The sequence below is a fragment of the Perca fluviatilis genome, chromosome 6 (genome assembly GCF_010015445.1).
Source record: "Perca fluviatilis chromosome 6, GENO_Pfluv_1.0, whole genome shotgun sequence".
Classification (NCBI taxonomy): Eukaryota; Metazoa; Chordata; class Actinopteri; order Perciformes; family Percidae; genus Perca; species Perca fluviatilis.
The window spans coordinates 15504374-15522333 of NC_053117.1; the positions used below are offsets into that span (position 1 = coordinate 15504374).

A 17960-nucleotide genomic window follows, 5' to 3' on the forward strand; every position below is an offset into this window, starting at 1 on the left:
CAAAATAGGAGAAAAACCTTTTATTGACTTAAAATCCTTCTCAAGTAAATGAGCTCTGATATGTTTTACGCATTAAGATGCAATAACTAAAACACAACAAACACTTGTGCCTCTTGAAACCAGAGAAATAGCTTGTATTTTAAGCTCTATTATATATGATTTTTTTTTTCTGTTTTGTGAGACAGTAAAAAACAAAAGACACCATGAAGTTTATTTACTGAGACTTGAACTCTGATGTTAGAAATGAAGGTGATGTGTCTTCAAACTGTTCTGTCCACAGTGACGAACAACAAAGTTTAAAAAAGGCATCAGGCTTCATCGGTTGATTTGTCTTCACCTGCAGATAAAACACAACCATGAGTGTCAGGATCTTTATATTATATTTATATTTCACAGACAAGAAAACAACTATTTTATACTATAACAACACATTTAAATTTGAATAATTTGTATTATTATTTGTAAAGCGCCTCAGCCTTTCAACAAGGCAATTTAAAGTGCTTTTCATAAGACAGAAAGGCATTAAGAAAAGAAATAAAAGACAATATAAAAAGACTTAAAAAAATAATGAAAAGATTGAAACTGATTAAACAATAAAATAAAAAGATTAAAGTGTAGTGCAAGATATGACTAAATATTCCAAGTTTAATTAAACAAAATGTAAACAGAAAAGGTGTTAAGCCCTGATTTAAAATATCTGACAGATGCAGAAAAAGTTTTCTGGGAATTAGTTTCAGATATGTGGAGCATAAAATCTGAACACTACAGGTGAATAGGTAAACATTTTAACTAATAGATATCACCATGACACTTCAGCTGATGACTTACATTAATACAAGCATTTTTTTCTATTAAAAGTTTTCTGAAATGTTATGTTTAAATATGCAAATGAGGCATCTTATTAAATATCTGCAAATTTGCATACATTTCAAGAACAGAAATGTGAACATTGGCTAAAGCCAGGTGTGTGTGTGCGTGTGTGTGTGCACGCGCGTGAGCATGTGTGTGTGTGTGTGTGTGTGTGTATGCGAGCGGGTGTGTGTGTTCCAACACATTCTCATGAACGGGTTCGTATGATATCGTACGAAAAGTTATCCATCAGGTCAGCGGTAGTCGTTGGTTCAGTTACCCAAAAATAGATGACTCTGAGCCGAGTCAAGAGCACCGTGAGCTGCCGGTTGTGGCGCTCCGTTAGGTCAGCAGTAGTCGGTGGTCTAGTTACCCCAGAATAGGTGACTGTGCGCTGGGTACAGAGCACCGCGAGCTGCCGGTCGTGGTGCTCCGTCAGCTCAGTGGTAGTTGGTGGTTCAGTTATCCCAGAATAGGTGATTGTGCGCTGGCCAGGTACAGAGTAACGCAAGCTGCCAGTCGTTGTGCTCCGTCAGGTCAGCGGTAGTTGGTGGTCTAGTTACCCCAGAATAGGTGACTGTGCAGGATACAGTTTAGGAAAATATTGTGGTTTGTATTCGGTTGCAAAATGCTAGAAAGCTAAGCTACACAAAGCAAGCCTCTCAAAACACTCCCAAGGAACATGCATATCCTAGGTGAAAGTCTTTTGTTTTCCCCAGGAAGCGAATTCATCTCCCAGGCTTTGTGTCCTGTATGTTAAGGCCCACCCATCCTCCCCGACCACCGTCCTACGCAGCCAGTTGCGTTCTTATACAGCAGCAATCAATGTGGTGCACACAGCCAGGGGCGTCAGACTCAGGGGGGGGAAAAAGGGGACTGAGTACCCAGGGCCCTCATGTGAGGAGGGCCCAAAAAGATAAGGATGCGGGGAGGGGCCCACAGAAAATGCCTTTCTACAGGGCCCAGAATTTTGTGCTATGCCCCTGCACACAGCAACAAAAGAAAAACGTAAAGTAAATCATAAGAATTACAGTTGTGAAGCTTAATTTTCCGTAGCTTTTCGAACTTATGGTTGGTGTGTGCATGCATGTGTGTGTGTGTGTGTGTGTGTGTGTTTGTGTGTACGTACAGTCAGGTTTGGTTGGAGGAGGTGGTGGAGGTGGAGGTGGAGGAGGTGGGGGTTTGGCGCAGGTGTAGGACACCTCCAGGTACCGGGTCTGCTCCTTACAGGGATATTCACCAAACACCAGCTCAGTGACGGGGACCTCACAGGACCTCCTGTTAGCACAGCTGCACACAGAAACAGGTGGATAGGTTTACTGCTAACATGGTTTCCTCCATGTCCATAAAACTCACCAACACTTTCACCTGAAGCCTAAAACGTTTTACAGCATTTGCTCGTATACGTCCTGCTGTTAATACAGACATGTCTGACTCGCCTCTTCTTCTGAGCCATAACGTTTGGCAAATCAAATCTTATAAAAAAAAAATGTCTAAACACATAAAGCGAGCCACATGACAAACAAAAGGTTTTGTATTAAAGTTTTTTTGATTTTTATCTATTAACGTAGTTCGAAAAGTAAATGGGCTTCTGAATGAGGTTTCCTTACTTGTGGACCAGAACCTGGAAGTTCTGGTTTTACTTTGGCCATCCATATTGTCTCCAAATGCTCTTGTATAGTTTACATTTTTCTTTTTATTCTTCACACCTTTTTTTACTGTATATTCATCAGTACTTATTTCTGTCATTGTGCTACAGCAACAACCAAATTTCCACTATGTGATCAATAAAGGTTTATCTTAAGTCATTTGTCCCATAATAACCATGTAATTGATTTCTCCTGGTATTTCCTGTCAGCTTGTTGTGTAGTTCTTCTGCCCTCCAGTGGACATAAAATAGATAAATAGATTTTTCTTACAGATCCTCCACCACCATTTCAGCCCAGGGGAAGGAGCAGTAGGTGTCCGGCCCGTCATCTGGGTAGGGTTTTCCGTCCCCACACCTCGTCCCTACCCCAACCTTATACAGGATGTGATCCAGCTTTATCTTAGTGCCAACATCTGGGGGAGGAGGAGGGAGGAGTATGAAGTGTTAGAGCACCACATTTAAATACACATTTAAATAGTTTTAATGCAAAATATTTGCAGGCGAGTGGGCTATTCATTTTTGTGTTGTTTATTCTTCACGCCCCTGGTGTGTTAAGGCCTTTAGATGTTCAGATTGATACAACTCTTGTGAAGCTACAGTCAGCAGCCGGTTAGCTTAGCTTAGCACAAAGACTTGAAACAGGGGGAAACAGCTAGCCTGGCTCTGTCCAAACGTAACAAAATCCTCCTGCCAGCTCCTAAGAAAAAGCTCACTGATTAACATGGTGTATCTGGTTGGTTTGATCTAAAGAAAAAAGCGTAAAAACAAGAAATTGCTGTTCTTTACGAAGGATTATGTGGCCCAAGGATATGTCCCAAAATGTTGACCTTTTGAAAGTGAAATTTAGGTTTAAGTCAGTAAGTAAGTAAAAATAAAGTGGTGAGTGACTGAACAGTTCCTATGAGGAGAGAAAGATGAGAGGGTTTCTGTGTTTTCTTACCACATGACATCGTAGCGGTTTCATTGAAACAGGCGTAAATGACCTCTCCCTCTGAAACACACACACACACACACACACACACACACACACACACACACACACACACACACACACACACACACACACACACACACACACACACACATACACACACACACACACACACACACACACACACAATTACTAAAAACATCTGGGTTGAACAGCATGTAGATTAATTTGAAAACTGTGTGAGAAAGAACATTCATTTAAATATGGAGAACATAACCATCAAACTGTAATGTAATATTCATTCTGCACTTACCTGCAGTGCGAGTGAAATACCAAGCGGCAGCCAGCACTGAAAACACAAGACAAGTTCATCTGAGTTACAATTTTCATCAGTTCAACACTATTATTCACAACATGCATGTAATCAGGCATCCCATAGAACCAGTTTATAATAAATCAACATTGAAACATTTCTGCATTTGTGACATTTTGAGATCTGAAGAAAGAATAAAAATAACAGCTGTCAGTGAGGTAAATTAAAAGAGGTATTTATGTAATATCTTCACTCAAAAGATATAAACACAAAATTACCAGCTTTCTAAATACTGAGCATAAAACACCAGACTTTCATTAGAATGGATGTGAAAGCTGTTTTAAAGATCTGAATGTGACCAGCAGGTAATGTTTTCAGAAAGTCACAATCTGTGATCAGTTCACCTTTAGCTCCTATATACATGTTTATGAATACATATTCATTAGGAATGTCAACATACATGTAGAAAGTAGCATACAGAAAAAAAAAGCCAGATATAAAAGTCAATATTAAATAACTGTTTATGGTCACATTATGGGACAACAGCATCCAGGGAATGAATCTACATTCTGACATTCACTGTTAACATTTACAACTCTTTCTTTCCAAGCTTGAACACCCAGCAGATTTAAAACACAGAGTTAATACCTTATACTTTATGTTTGAGAACAAAGTTGCCAGAGCATTCAGAATAAAAGCTATAAATTCCACTACTAAAATCCAACCAAACAGGGTTATGAAACGCTGCATGTTTGACTAAAACAGAGAGGAAACTCACCGCCGAAGGCGACCAACCTCAGTGGGACCATGTTGGTGTCTCTCAGCCTCCTCTTCTGTCTTCCACCTGCAGACAGTCTGACAGTGAAAGCAGCCTCTGGACGTCCAGGTATTTATGTGTCCGTCCTGACAGCAGACATGCAGACGCCTGTCCCGCCGCTGCAGGCACGCAGGGCCTCCTGACCCAGATGTGATGAACATGTAAAACCCTGCAGAGCTGCAGGAGAGAGATCTGTAAAATCCACAGGTTCCTGGACCTTTAACACTTTCAATCCCAGCTGCACCTCATTCTCCTCCATGCTTCTCATTAAGAAGCTCAAAGCTTGAAAGAAAAACATCTGGATCTGTTATCCAGGGGTGGCCTGTTACCAAGGCCCAAATTTACAAAACAAGCGTGTTTTGAGGAACTTATATAGCCTAATTTATACCGCAGTACATATACAAGGTGTATATAGGGGACTTTCATCTTTGTGACAGCTTAAAAACAGACAATGACCCCTTTTCTTTAAGCCCTAGCTGAACAGAAGCTCACTCAGAAGCCACATCTCGTAATTTTCAGCAATTCTAAATGATCTATCACTGATGCCTGTCTTTTAAGGTGTAAAACAACCAAGCCAATCAGAACTCTGTAGGTGGAATTTGAAGTTAGTAGAAAAATAAGGACAGCAAAATTTCTAAGGCGTGTGGCTGAGATGATTGCAGCTGTACAGGTTTTTGTAAGTTGAATCATAGAAAAAATATCTCTAAAAGGAACATATTAACTTGACATTTTTTCTGTGAAAAACGTATCCGCATTGACTCTATTAGATCTGCAAATAATGATCATTTTTATTGTTGATTAATCTACAGATTATTTTCTTGATTGATTGTCTGGTCTATGATTAATGGTAATTATTGCCAATTCACTTTCTGATAATTGACTACTGACAATTGTTCAGTTCTACGCTGAATACTGCATTAAGGGATACATGACTGGGCTAACATAAGAGAATATATGTCAGATTGTATAATAATTGAAAATGAAATGACAGTTCAGTCTGATTACTATACTACCATGGTGGATTGTAAAAAAAATATACTATACTAGTAAATAATATAACTAAAATACCTGCACAAAGCACAACACATTAAACCAAAAATACTGCAGATAATTACATGGTTCTCTTTTTATTTATTTCTAAGAAAAAACATTACTTTACCTACAGAAATGTGAACATTGGCTAAAGCCAAGTAGCCAGTATGATTTTGCCTCCAAATTTGGAGGTGGTAGTGCAATGTATATGGTGTGAGCACCTAATTTACACAACAAACTACGGCCTCAAATATCAGCACAGCGTTTAATCAACCTTTCTCTGACTCAAGTGTCAGAAACAACTAAATATACTTTTAAACTTAGCACAGTTTAGGGACTTTACAACTATGCACAATAACAAAATCTATTTTTGAAGAAGAAGCCAAAACCAAAAGTCCACAGATAATTACTGCTCCAAGACCAACCAAGACACCAAAAACTCTTAAAAAAAAAAAAGTCCCAGCAGTCATCAGCAGCTTTTGAAGCAGTCCAGATGGCGGCCTCAGGCTCATAAATACCAGAGTCCACTACAGCAGCTCAGCAACAGGAGGCCAACGCCATTATGAGCTTACATAACTGCCAAGAGCTTTTTCACCGACATGCGAGTTCAAATGTTTAATGATTTAAGTTTGAATGACTTATGTGTGGTTGAGACTTGACAGTTGACAAATGTTACTTATGGTGTTACACATTTATGAGGTTATCCTGGGTTCAGTTATTGGTGACTATACATGCTTTTTTTGTTACACAGAATATACACATACATTTGTAATGGACACTGTCGAGGCAGTTTGGAGATTTTAACGATTTCTACAACAAACAATAAAAACTTAAAGCTGGGGTCGGCAGTTTTCTGGAAAAGGCAAAAAAAACACCAGAAGTGTAAAATACAGCCATCCTCCTGCAGCTGTCCCCTCTCTGTCCTCAGCGGCTCAGTAACCTGTACCAGTAGTCATTCATTTCATCCTGATGCTGTTATACAGCAGCAATTCTATAAAGATTACTGTGCTGTTTTCTATGTAAACTGGTGGGCCTGTAAATCCTTAAAGATGATGTAGGCTACTGTGATTCAAGTTCATGTTTATGAATAAAAAGTGCCAATACCGGTGAAGCATTTCAAAGATGGAGAGAAAATGTAGATAAGCCGCGATTGCGTTTAGTAATATTTTCTCTCCATCTATCAAACTCTCTGCCAGTACTGACACTGTTTACACATTGCGTTTATTGTCAGACTCTCTTTTAGACTCTATTTTGTTTAGGTTGCTTTGCAGTAGGCAGTTGTTGCCAATGCTAGAATAGAATTCTTTTCTGTAGGATGTTTTTCCATTGAAGCAGTCTTTTACAATCTGGAGGGATGTGCACGCGCATCTTGTTTGTGTATGTTTGCATCAACCCCCACGGCAAATTCCTTGTAAATGTTGTTCACTTGGCAATAAATGCTTTTTGATTTCAGATTTTTTTTCTGTTTGACTTCCAGCTGAGTTTGTACTGATATCAGCATTTACCTTTATAACCACGGGTATAAAGACATTTCAGAGTTGTTTTTTTGTATGTGTGTAAGATTACTGTCAATCAATTTAACAAAAACCTAATATGTGCTAAATATTGGGGGAAAGTATTCTCTTAAATCATTTGGTTTGAGTTTTTTGGTTTGTCATAATATTGGGTTGCCCAACAGTCTCTTTTACAGTCAAACTGCAGGTCAAAGGTCTGTTTTGTTACAGCGTGACTGTGTGTCGCTGCCAAGTTTGGGTGGATCATGAAAGCAGCAAGGGAAAGCTCTAGATCAAGATTTAGCTGCATATCAATAATAATTTGACATGCAATCAAAAAAGCTTTTAAATGTCTTTCCCCTGCATTCTCTTTCTTTTCTTTGAAAAGTAAAATGCAGAGTGACTGAAGGTCCCCAACCAGAACCTAATTGGCAGTTATACGGTGTGCGTCAGCCATCAAGACACCCTGTAATCCCCCTATGTTTGCTCAGATTTGATTTATGTTGAGATCTATACTGTACCGACTAAAATAACAAACGTTTGTTGTGTAATAACTGCAGAGAAAACCTGTTACAAAGAAAGGAAAAAGACTATTAATTCCAAAAGACTACTGTACACTTCTCAAAAGTTGGACTAGGAATGTTTCTGTACTTTTCTTTTTATTGATCACTCAACATACTTGTCTGTCATAGGATTACTCTCCTGATGACGGCACTGGAAGTTAAATTAACTTTGTCCTTTTGCTGAAGAAATAGCTTGTCTCAGGTACGGATATATGTGCACGCCCACAATCAGGGCCATAATGAAAGAAGAGGGTGTTTCTTCTAAGCCATATATGATTATAGTGAGGATCAAAGTCACATTTATTCTTTTCCAATCAGATTTCTTGTTTTTCTAGGAAGTAAAGTCTTTATTCTAGGAAGTAAAGTGTTCAGAGCCGCATCAAGCCAAAGATCAGTCACCAAAGAGTGTCAGAAAGCAGAGACCGTAGTGAACGGTCGTCCTGTCGCTGTGGTCGACACTCCTGGTCTGTTCGACACAACTTTGTCCCATGAAGAGGTGTATGAGGAGATGGTGAAATGCATCAGTCTTCTGGCTCCAGGACCTCATGTCTTCCTGTTGGTGTTAGGAATTGGCAGACTCACATCAGAGGAAAAGGAGACATTAAAACTCATCAAGGTCGTCTTTGGAAAAAAATCTGAAAATTTCACCCTCATTCTTTTCACAAGAGGAGATTCACTGGAACATGAGAAGCAGTGTGTTGAGGAATACATTCAAGAAGATTGTGATGATTCCTTTAAGAAACTGATCGCTGACTGTGGAGAAAGATACCATGTGTTCAATAACTATGATAAACAAAACCAAACGCAAGTTATTGAGCTGATAAACAAGATTGACACCATGGTGAAGGAAAATGGAGGTGGCTGCTACAGCAATGAGATGCTGCAAGAGGCCGAAGCAGCTATACAGAAAGAAGTGGAGAAGATCCTGAAAAACATGGAAGGAGTGATGCAGAGAGAGCGAGAGGAACTCGAAAGACAACATGGAGAAGAAATGAAAGAAATGGAAAAAAGAATGTCGGCAAAGAGGGCAGCAACAGAACAGGAGAGAGCATTGCGAGTCAGACAGCTTGAAGAAAAGAGGGAAGAAATTAACAAGGAGCTTGAGAAGAGAAAGAAAGGAAAAGCAAAAAGAAAAGAAGAAGATAGAAAGCAATTACAACAGGAAGAAATTGAACAACGGGACTGGGAAGAAAAGCTTAACGTTTTGCAGGAACAAATAAAAATAAATTCTGCATCAGATGAAGAAAAGAGAACTGAGCTACAGCCAGTGGCGGATCTAGAAAATTTTACATGGGGGGGCAAAGGGGTAGCAAGAGATCTTGGTAGGGTGGCAGGGGAAGACGGTACATGGAAACCCTCATACATAAACTGATATGCCCTACTACGCCCCGCAACGCCCTGCTACGCCCTAAACTGCTACAACTATTATTTCTATTCATAGTTCCATTATCTTTTTTGTTACTATAATTACCATTATTATGAATCATAATTCTCTATATCTGTATCCATCTGTATGTAACCAGCGACCACCACGACCCTGGATATGTCTGATGTTTCTGTTGCACCAAATGCTTGCTCTTGGGAGAATTGTTGGGTCATTGTAACTTAAAGAGTGTGGTCTAGACCTACTCTATCTGTAAAGTGTCTTGAGAAGAGTGAACTGTTGTTGTATATGTAAATATTTACATATCTAACCCTATAACATATACAACAGAATGGAAATAGCCAAAAACTGAAAACACATCATGTCACAGGACATGTTATGTTACTGTACTGCAATTTATATGTAAGGAGAATATAAACCAACCATATGGTCCAGGGGTTACTGCAGCCTCCTCTTCCTCTCTGTCATCTTCATCCTCCTGATCACTCTCTGCCTCTGTCCCTCTCTCTGAACCTGCAGCCTCCTCTTCATCCCTCACTGTCAATTCTTCCTTTCCCTCTTCTCTTTCACTCATTTCTGCATCTCCTTCTGTGGTCTTCTCCTGCTCTGACCTGCCTGGTCTCTCCAGTTTACTGTCTTCTCCTTCTTCATTTCCCTCCTCCTCTTCCTCCTGTGCACTACTCAGGATTTTCTTGGCTGGCAATATCCCCACTTTTAGGCTTCAGCTAATATCTCCAGCTACTCTGGCCTGCAAAAGTCAAGATGTGAAAAGCTCTTGTTATTCTTGTATTACATTACACTGTAGGGCCCTGTAGCTAATAAGTAGCCTAAAAAACATAACATCAGACGACATTTATTACATGCACACATCAGTTATGTTTAGACTAGCCTTCTTAATCCCGTTGTATTTGTTGTTTTCCCAGTTTGACAGTAAAGTATGTTGCCTGGTTTAATTTGTGCAGCCGTATTGGCGTGATATGTGAGAGGAAGTGGATTTTATAGTAGCCTACTCCTTAACTAATCATATACAAATGATCGGTCTCAGCAAGCACTGTGTAGTGTGTTGTAACGTAACGCCACCGAAACGGCGACCCTCTGTAAACGTCATGAATTCAAACATGCCAGTTTGTAATATTCTGTATTATGCTCTTCTTGTCTTTACTGAAATCAAACTAATCAAACAGCAGAATGCGCTTACAACCCACGAGGGAGCAATTTGACTTTTGGCTAACAGACGCGCTGTTGTTGATACTGACTCGCCTTTAGCAGACATTATAATTATTACAAATTTAACTTCAGATGAAACGTGTGTTTTAACTTCACCTGGGAAACAGACTTCACTTTGAGAGGCTCGGGGAGGGGGGGCAGCTCAGTCGCTCCAGTCTTTGCCGGGATGCAGGGCCCCCACACCGCAGCAGACTCGCTGTGTGCGAGCCTGAATGTGCGAACGCTGCTCTGCACGTTTGATGCAGGGACGTAGCTAAGTATTTGAGGGGCAGGGGGCTAAGATTACATCTACAATTATTATTTATTATGAATTAATATAAATTAATTGTTTGTTTCAATGTTTTAAGAAGCCTGTGCACATAGTGGCAGTTTGTTTTTACAAGCAAAGTTTTTTGAATGCCAAAGTTAGGGGGGCAGCTGGGGGGGCAAGGCCCTACAGTGGGGGGGCAGCTGCCCCCCCTTGCCCCCCTGTAGATCCGCCCCTGGCTACAGCAGAGTACAGAAGAGATGAGAAAGAAACGAGAAGCTAAGGAGAAAGAACGAAAAGAATATTGGGAAAAAAGCCACAGAGAAAAGGAAGCTAGAGAGCAGGAAAAAACTAGACTCAAACAGCTCAAAATGAAATATGAGCAGGAGAGAGAAAAACATGACAACAAAATAAAAAGTGAAAATCAAAACAGAAGACAACAGGAGCGAAACGGAATAAAAGAGTTAGAGGAAAAATATACCAAAATAATGGATGATATGAACAAGAAATATGAAGATAAGGCTAGAAAACAAGCGGAAGACTTCAATGAATTCAGACAGAAATACATCAGGAACTTTGCAGGTCTGATGGAGGAGCATATGGAAGAAAAGGAGGCACTGAAGCAAGAGCACAGCAAGGAGTATAAACTGCTTGATGATCTTTCAAGTCATAAAGAAACAACGCTAAAAGAAGAACTCAGAGAAAAAGAAAGAAAAATCAAAGAAATGGAGACAGCACAAGAACAACTAATAAGTGGTTTAAAAGATAACTATAAAAACAACAAATGCATCATCCTCTGATAACTGCTTCTTGAACAGTCGATGGACATACTAACATGAGACTTATGCTTGCATGCATATACAATGTGCAAATTGCTTGCTGTAAGGTGTGCAAAATAGACGTTATTATTGGTTATATTTAACAGATGTATGTGTTGCTTCCCTGTAATGGGGAAAATCTAAAGTAAAACATAGACCCAATGTAGCTTCAGTCAAGTCCAATGTTGTAATGGACAAGCGTAAGCAATACATGCCCCTACATAGTCCGAACGAGGCATTAGCAACCGAAAACAGATCAACAAATCACAACTAGTATTTAAAACGGTAAACAAAACTTAGAGAAATAAAGAAATAATGCTAAATGTAATTTCAACTGCATTTTCTTAGACTACAGCATTACAAAATCTGTAACAACCCAATGTAATTATGCTAAGTAAAATCCACACTCATTTCGGACTGTGACGTCACAGTCTGAGCCGATTTTGAACAGCTCACTAGAAGACTGAAGGCAGGACACATTCAGAAACTGTATCTCACTCAAAACAGCATGGATGGATTTTTTTCAAAGTTTGTATGTGTGTGGAAGCACCAGAGACACAAAAGAACACCCCAAATCCCAGAAAAAGTGATTTTTTCATAATATGGGCACTTTAAACAAATTTTGTATCCAAATATAACACACATTTTCTATAGGCTCAGTCTGCAACTTGTTTAAAAAACATGTCCAGTGCTGGTTCCATGGTATCAGAATTTTTAATAGTTGTCATGAAGACATTAATTGGTCATGTGACAAGGGCTGAGAAGATTGACAGAACAGGCAGCCAAGTGACAGTACTCTGATCCAATAGAAATCGCAATTGTCAGATTGACTGCACTCTAGCCCATGGATTATGGGGGCCAATCATATTTCAGGGGGGGCAGGTGCCACCATATGCCCCCCCTTCTAGCCCTCCCCCTGTTCAGAAATACAGCATCTTTATCACTATTACAATTGCACTTTAGAGTTACAGAGAATATTCAATAAGACACAAACACAATTACAATGAGAGATGTACTTTAAAAATATGTTTTGTTCCCATGTTAGCTTTACATAAGAAAATATTTAATTCTAATCATATATTGTATGTACAACTTTGACATAGGGGGCTGTGTCCAAAATCGCATACCATGCCCTGCATACTCAATATGTATTTGATTTCAACACACATTTTATGCATCTTGTCGGACGCACTGAGCTATAATTACCACTACGCTTCCCGAGAGTCTCCTTGTCGTGTCTATCTCAGATCTACTGGCAACGCCCGACTGCTTCAAATCCACCACCATTGTGCCCCTACCGAAAAAAAAGTACTGTGACCTGCTTAAATGACTTTCGTCATGGCACTCAGCCCAATTGCAATGAAGTGCTTTAAAAGGATAGTCCTGTCCCACATCAACAGAACCATCCCAGCCACCCTGGGCCAATTACAATTTGCGTATCGACAGAACCGGTCCACTGACGATGCTGTCAACGCCAACATCCACACAGCCCTCATGCTTCTTAAAGGCAAAGACGCATATGTGAGAATGCTAATTATTGAGCATTTAACACGGTCAAACCATACAGACCTTCTTACAAACAGACCCCAGCAAGTCAGAGTTGGATAACGGACATCTGACATCAGAAATGTAAGCACAGGGACCCCACAGGGTTGCGTGCTGAGTAGCAACTTCTACATATGTACAGTGAAGAGTGTCATCTCCATCACAGTGTGGTATGGAGACAACACTGCTCGGGACAGGAAGGCTCTCCCACATGTTATAAAAACTGCACTACTCATCTGTGGAGCTAGACTGGGTAAACCCAGCCTGATCTGCCGGCGATTTGATTTTACCCTGCAATCTTAAAAGATTGAGCTTGGTTTGGTGATAGCCAGACTACTGTGGAGCAGCCCTCACTACAGGACACAGTTTCTACACACTCCTGCCCTCAGGGAGGTGCTACAGGAGTGTGAAAGCACGGACAACAAGACTCACAAACAGCTTCTATCCACAGGCCATCAGACTCCTCAACTCTGCACTATCCCTCCACACACATTCCATCTTCCCCTCCTAGTCTCCTGGACTGACACCACATACAGAGCTGCAATGTTTTTTTCAAAATATTTATTACAACTTTTTATTGTTTGTTTTATTGTTTGTTTAAGCTTTATTGTATTATTCTCCTTTTTTATCCGTTGTGTCTTTACTGTGCATATGACAAATAAACCTCTTAAATTGTAATGCTTAACTTAATGGAAAAGGTAGCCTAATGAACTAGTCCAAAGGTCACAGGCGACAAAATCAAAGATTTCTAAGATGTAGAAATGTAAATTGAAGCATTACATGTTACAGAGCTGCCTTGGTCGCTGCCCTTTTTTCTGTTATGACTGTTACTACGGCATTGCATTGTGGAATGTAGAGGCCACATACTCTATTTAATAGTCCATGCACATACTTAAGTAGCTGGTACAATCATAAGAGTTAGTGGTAGGCTAATTAAATCTAATACACTTAACAACAAAACTTATTTTAACAGTACTATCCTGTGCTGTGACAATACCAACTTAACCATACCCATGGCAACTGAGAAAACTCCAACTGCTGATTAAGGCCATGAGATGTGTCTAAGAAGAAACCCAGTAAGGAGACCTTGAGTTGAGAAATTTTGTCAAACAAATATAGTTTTATACAATATATACATATATATAATGCAAATATAATAATATATATAATAGAAATGATTAAGTGCATGATTGCAAATTACTGTAATGCTGTAAAATAGTCTAGCATTTGTAAATTACAGATAATAAACCTTTGTCAAATGTTTCTGAAAATGCTTTTATCTGCAGGTACAACAAAAACAACATAAATAAATATAAATATACAACATAGAGCTTAATAGTAAATATCAGAAGGTCAAGTTTTAAAAAGTACAAAGCTCTTTACAAATGAGACAATGACACTCAATCAAACCAATCTGTCTCTAATCTACACAAATATATCCTACACTTCCAGTAGCGTAGTTATAGCTTTAAAAACATTTTTGGCTCCTGGTAAACTTTTTCTCCTCCCCCCTGACCGTTTTTTTACTTTCACTTTTACTCTTGTTTGTTTCGCAGCAAGAAATCCAGCAGGTAAGTAAACTCGACAAAAATTAGATAAACGAATACTAACCGAGTAATTAAAGTAAAAGTATCGGTATGGTTGATGAGTTAATAAAGTTAATAAATAGCAATAATAGATACTGTATATGTGGACGTAATGTAGGTTTACTGTATTAACATGTGATATGTGTAGTATTGATTGTACCCAGCCAAGTTAATGGTCTTTATGTTTGAATCGGAAATGTGAGAAAACGGATACTCTTCGGTGGTCCGGTTATGATTTCATATGCTTTTTTATCCTCTAAAATCTCTCTGAAATGAGGAGATTTAGTGAGACGACTGTAACAAATGGTTTCGTCAAAATGAGGCCAAAGTGAAGTGTCGAGACGCCATTTTAGATAAGACGAGAAAATCATCCTCTCTTGGTATCTGATCGCCCTTGGGTGCAGTGTTCAGTCCCTCCAGGATGAGATTGTTGCGGCCCAAAATGCCTGATTTCGAATGAGCTTTTGTAAAAAATTGCGATAAAAGTTGCGATGTCTTTTGTATGTTTGTTGCAATGAAGTTGCGGAAGACAGTGAAAGTTGCAAAAAAAAGTTTCAACTTTTTTGGTATAGTTCTTATTAAGTAATTAATTACTCTGGGCTGAAATTTCATAGTAGCCTAACCTTAACAAAAAGGCTCAGGATGCTGCAAATGTTGGTATAATATGAAAATGGCTGGTGGATTTAAGACAAATAAATTATAATTTATTGAATGAATCAAATATGAACATATCGATCACTGTCAGTGGCTTGTTGATCTTTTTACATTGTTAGTTAATTTCCTATCCTGGGCTGGGACACATATTCATACGGTTTGATAAAGTACTTATTGGACTTTAACTTATCATTGCACTTACAATAACAAGCGTAGCTGTCCTCAATTTAGGTCATCCTGTACGTCTCATCTGCGGTTTTTCCTGCATCCATCGTGTGTGATTGTGTGTGTGTGTGTGTGTGTGTGTGTGTGTGTGTGTGTGTGTGTGTGTGGGTCCGCGTCTGTCGCGGGGGGGACGGATCAGCCCCGCCCGCTGCAGAGAGCCGACAGAATTGAAACAGCAGCAGCTTTCAACGAGTTTATGAAAAAACGTTACAGTCTACATTGATGTTAAAAGGTTGGCAGGACGGTCTGAAATGTTTTGAACGGTCTTTCGCTGTAGCCTACATTTTGTTGGTAAATGTGAGATGTTCGAGTCACACACGTTTCTCGTCCATGGATGTATATTATTAAGAGAACGGTCTCCTATTCATATCAGAAACAAGGAAATTAATTTGACCCATTCTCACTCCCGCTTGGTCAGTGGCTGGACGCGGGACTGCTGGGATTGTCGCGAGTAGCCTAATGAAAATGATAGGAGGCCCTGGCTGTCAATCAATATATTCCAGTCACGCAGGCCCCTGATTGGTCTGGGCATAAGCGTAGTTACGCATCAGAATTTAGTCCAGAGTTTTCGTCTTGCATCTAATCTTTGGTTCTTTCTCCTGACCTCCTGTCTCCTCTTTAGGCCTACACTCAGCTCTCAGTGAGTCAGAGCTATCAGTCTGTACCAGGCCTGTACACGTCTTTATTGGAGGGGAAATGAAAAAGTAATAATTTCTGGTGAGTAGATTCAAGATAAATGCCACAAAAAATAAGGTATGAGTTTAATGCAGATAGCTGAACAGTGTTATGTATATAGTAGCCTAAAGTCCTTAAAGTGCTCATATTATGCTCATTTTCAGGTTAATAATTGTATTTAGAGGTTGTACCAGAATAGGTTTATGTGGTTTCATTTTCACAAAACACAATTTTGTTGTACTACTACACATTGCTGCAGCTCCTCTTTTCACCCAGTGTGTTGAGCTCTCTGTTAGGGGTGCATTATATATTGACTCAATATCGTTATCGCAATATCACGTTGCGCAATATTATATTGAAGGGGGTTGCAATATTTTGTTTTTAATCGTGGAGCGCTGAGTCCCCTCCGTTGGCTGTGTGGCTTAGTTGTGTTTGATTTAGAGCTCGCTTGAAACGCTATAATCATTGGCCAGTTACCGTGCCACTTGCACATGTTAGTGCACGTCAGCGCACAGGTCCATTGCGTGACAAACACTATGGAGCGTATCATGTGTGTGCATATTTCGACAGAGTGACGATGTAAATAAAGAAATTGATAGAGACAACTAAACGGAACGAATCAGAAAAGCGAAAGAAAAGTTGTGACCTGTTCTCTTTATTTATTTATTTTATACTGTACAACCAGTAAAACATGTCCTGTTCTCTTTATTTATATATTTTATTCTGTACAATCAGTAAAACATGTCTTGTTCTGTAGTCATTATTTATTCATTCATGTTGGACTAGTCCAATATGACCGTCAGTTGAAATTAACCTTGTGTTCTAAGAAAACTTGTTATTAATCTATTTTGATGCGTTTTCCCATAATTTTTGTCATTTTACATGTTTAAAAATGTCTAAATTAATATCTATATCGCATTATTCATAATCAATATCGCAATATCATATTTTGTCAATATCGTGCAATCCTACTCTCTGTTTTAGCTACAGAGTGAGGCATCCCACTTCTGTTCCATCTTTGTTGGGAGTCGCACATGTGCAGTAGCTAGGTAAGGACTACTAGGTTGTCACAAGGGGGTGATCTTCGCTTCACAACTCAAACCTCCTATGGTGCCATTTTGATGCTACAAAACGATCACCCGACGTTAGCATCCCATTGACTGCCATTCATTTTGACGTCACTTTGACAGCGAATAACTTTACATCTGAAGCGTTTAAAGACTCTATTTGTCCATTGTTTAGTTCTCAAGAAACACGACAATGTATAAAAGGCTCCTGTTGTGTTTTGAGTAGTGATACTGTGATGCTGTTTGAAGAGGAAATCCGCTTGACACTGTACTTGATCATAAAGGTTTTATTACATCAAGTTTCCAGCATCAATGACGGGTCCTGCAGAACCTGGAGAGACAAAGCCAATATGCACTCTGACTTGCTGCAGGAAGAACATGGTTTATAAGGGGTACGTTTAGGTAACATGTTAGATAAAGTAAACAGTTGTGAGTTGGTAAGTAAAGGTCTGAGTCCCTTTGAGGTCAGAGTCTCTTTGGGGGGGCTCCAACACTACACATACAATCATTGATCTCACTCAGCCACCTAATCACAGAATCAAATAGGACATCCTCTTCAACACATCACTCTGCTGAGAGGAAAATCATTGAACTTACATCCCTTACACAGTGCTCATGATTTCTCAGCATATTTGAGCTTTATACAGACTTTAACCTATAGGCCCTTCATTACCTTGTACCTCACGTTATGGCTCCGTAGCAGACGTTTTTGTAAAAATCATTGACATATAAATAATGGACCAAAAGATCCCGTTGCTCTGGACGGAGACCAGTGAAGGCTATTAGAAGCACTTTTCCGGAGATCCCTTGCTTTACTGCGCAGCCTCCAACTGACAGAGACAACGTAAATGTGACGTGAGCAACCTGTCTGAAAGTTGTAAGTCTT

The 17960-nt window shown here is 39.5% G+C and overlaps 3 protein-coding genes across 3 annotated transcripts in view; 2 read left to right on the forward strand and 1 right to left on the reverse strand.

Moving 5' to 3' along the window:
* LOC120560846 (L-rhamnose-binding lectin SML-like) lies at window positions 1-10528 on the reverse strand. Its single transcript, XM_039803729.1, has 7 exons — window positions 10354-10528; window positions 4520-4735; window positions 3742-3777; window positions 3438-3488; window positions 2769-2910; window positions 1979-2139; window positions 1-337 (listed from the first exon to the last, which is right to left on the reverse strand). The coding sequence occupies exons 2-7, from the start codon at window positions 4548-4550 to the stop codon at window positions 309-311; spliced, it is 450 nt and encodes a 149-aa protein (XP_039659663.1). The 5' UTR covers window positions 4551-4735; window positions 10354-10528; the 3' UTR covers window positions 1-308.
* LOC120560525 (GTPase IMAP family member 7-like) lies at window positions 4549-16032 on the forward strand. Its single transcript, XM_039803140.1, has 5 exons — window positions 4549-4627; window positions 7982-8660; window positions 12672-12843; window positions 14424-14438; window positions 15955-16032. The coding sequence occupies exons 1-5, from the start codon at window positions 4549-4551 to the stop codon at window positions 16030-16032; spliced, it is 1023 nt and encodes a 340-aa protein (XP_039659074.1).
* LOC120560526 (GTPase IMAP family member 8-like) overlaps window positions 14407-17960 on the forward strand; it is a 13849-nt gene continuing 10295 nt past the window's right edge. Inside the window, exons 1-2 of the mRNA XM_039803141.1 lie at window positions 14407-14438; window positions 15955-16049. The gene's annotated coding sequence lies outside the window, so the exon portion shown is untranslated. The remainder of the gene's footprint in view (window positions 14439-15954; window positions 16050-17960) is intronic.

What these genes read in the sequence shown, in the direction of transcription:
- LOC120560525 (XM_039803140.1), top strand. Translation starts at nt 4,549, where the DNA reads ATGTTGGTGTCTCTCAGCCTCCTCTTCTGTCTTCCACCTGCAGACAGT. An exon ending in AGCAGCCTCTGGACGTCCAG is followed by an intron (nt 4,628 to 7,981) that starts GTATTTATGTGT and finishes TTGTTTTTCTAG; the next exon opens with GAAGTAAAGTCTTTATTCTA. An exon ending in AAAGAAATGGAAAAAAGAAT is followed by an intron (nt 8,661 to 12,671) that starts GTCGGCAAAGAG and finishes CATGGCACTCAG; the next exon opens with CCCAATTGCAATGAAGTGCT.
- LOC120560846 (XM_039803729.1), bottom strand. Translation starts at nt 4,550, where the DNA reads ATGGTCCCACTGAGGTTGGTCGCCTTCGGCG. An exon ending in GTATTTCACTCGCACTGCAG is followed by an intron (nt 3,489 to 3,741) that starts GTAAGTGCAGAA and finishes TGTGTGTTTCAG; the next exon opens with AGGGAGAGGTCATTTACGCC. An exon ending in GAAATGGTGGTGGAGGATCT is followed by an intron (nt 2,140 to 2,768) that starts GTAAGAAAAATC and finishes TTCTGTGTGCAG; the next exon opens with CTGTGCTAACAGGAGGTCCT.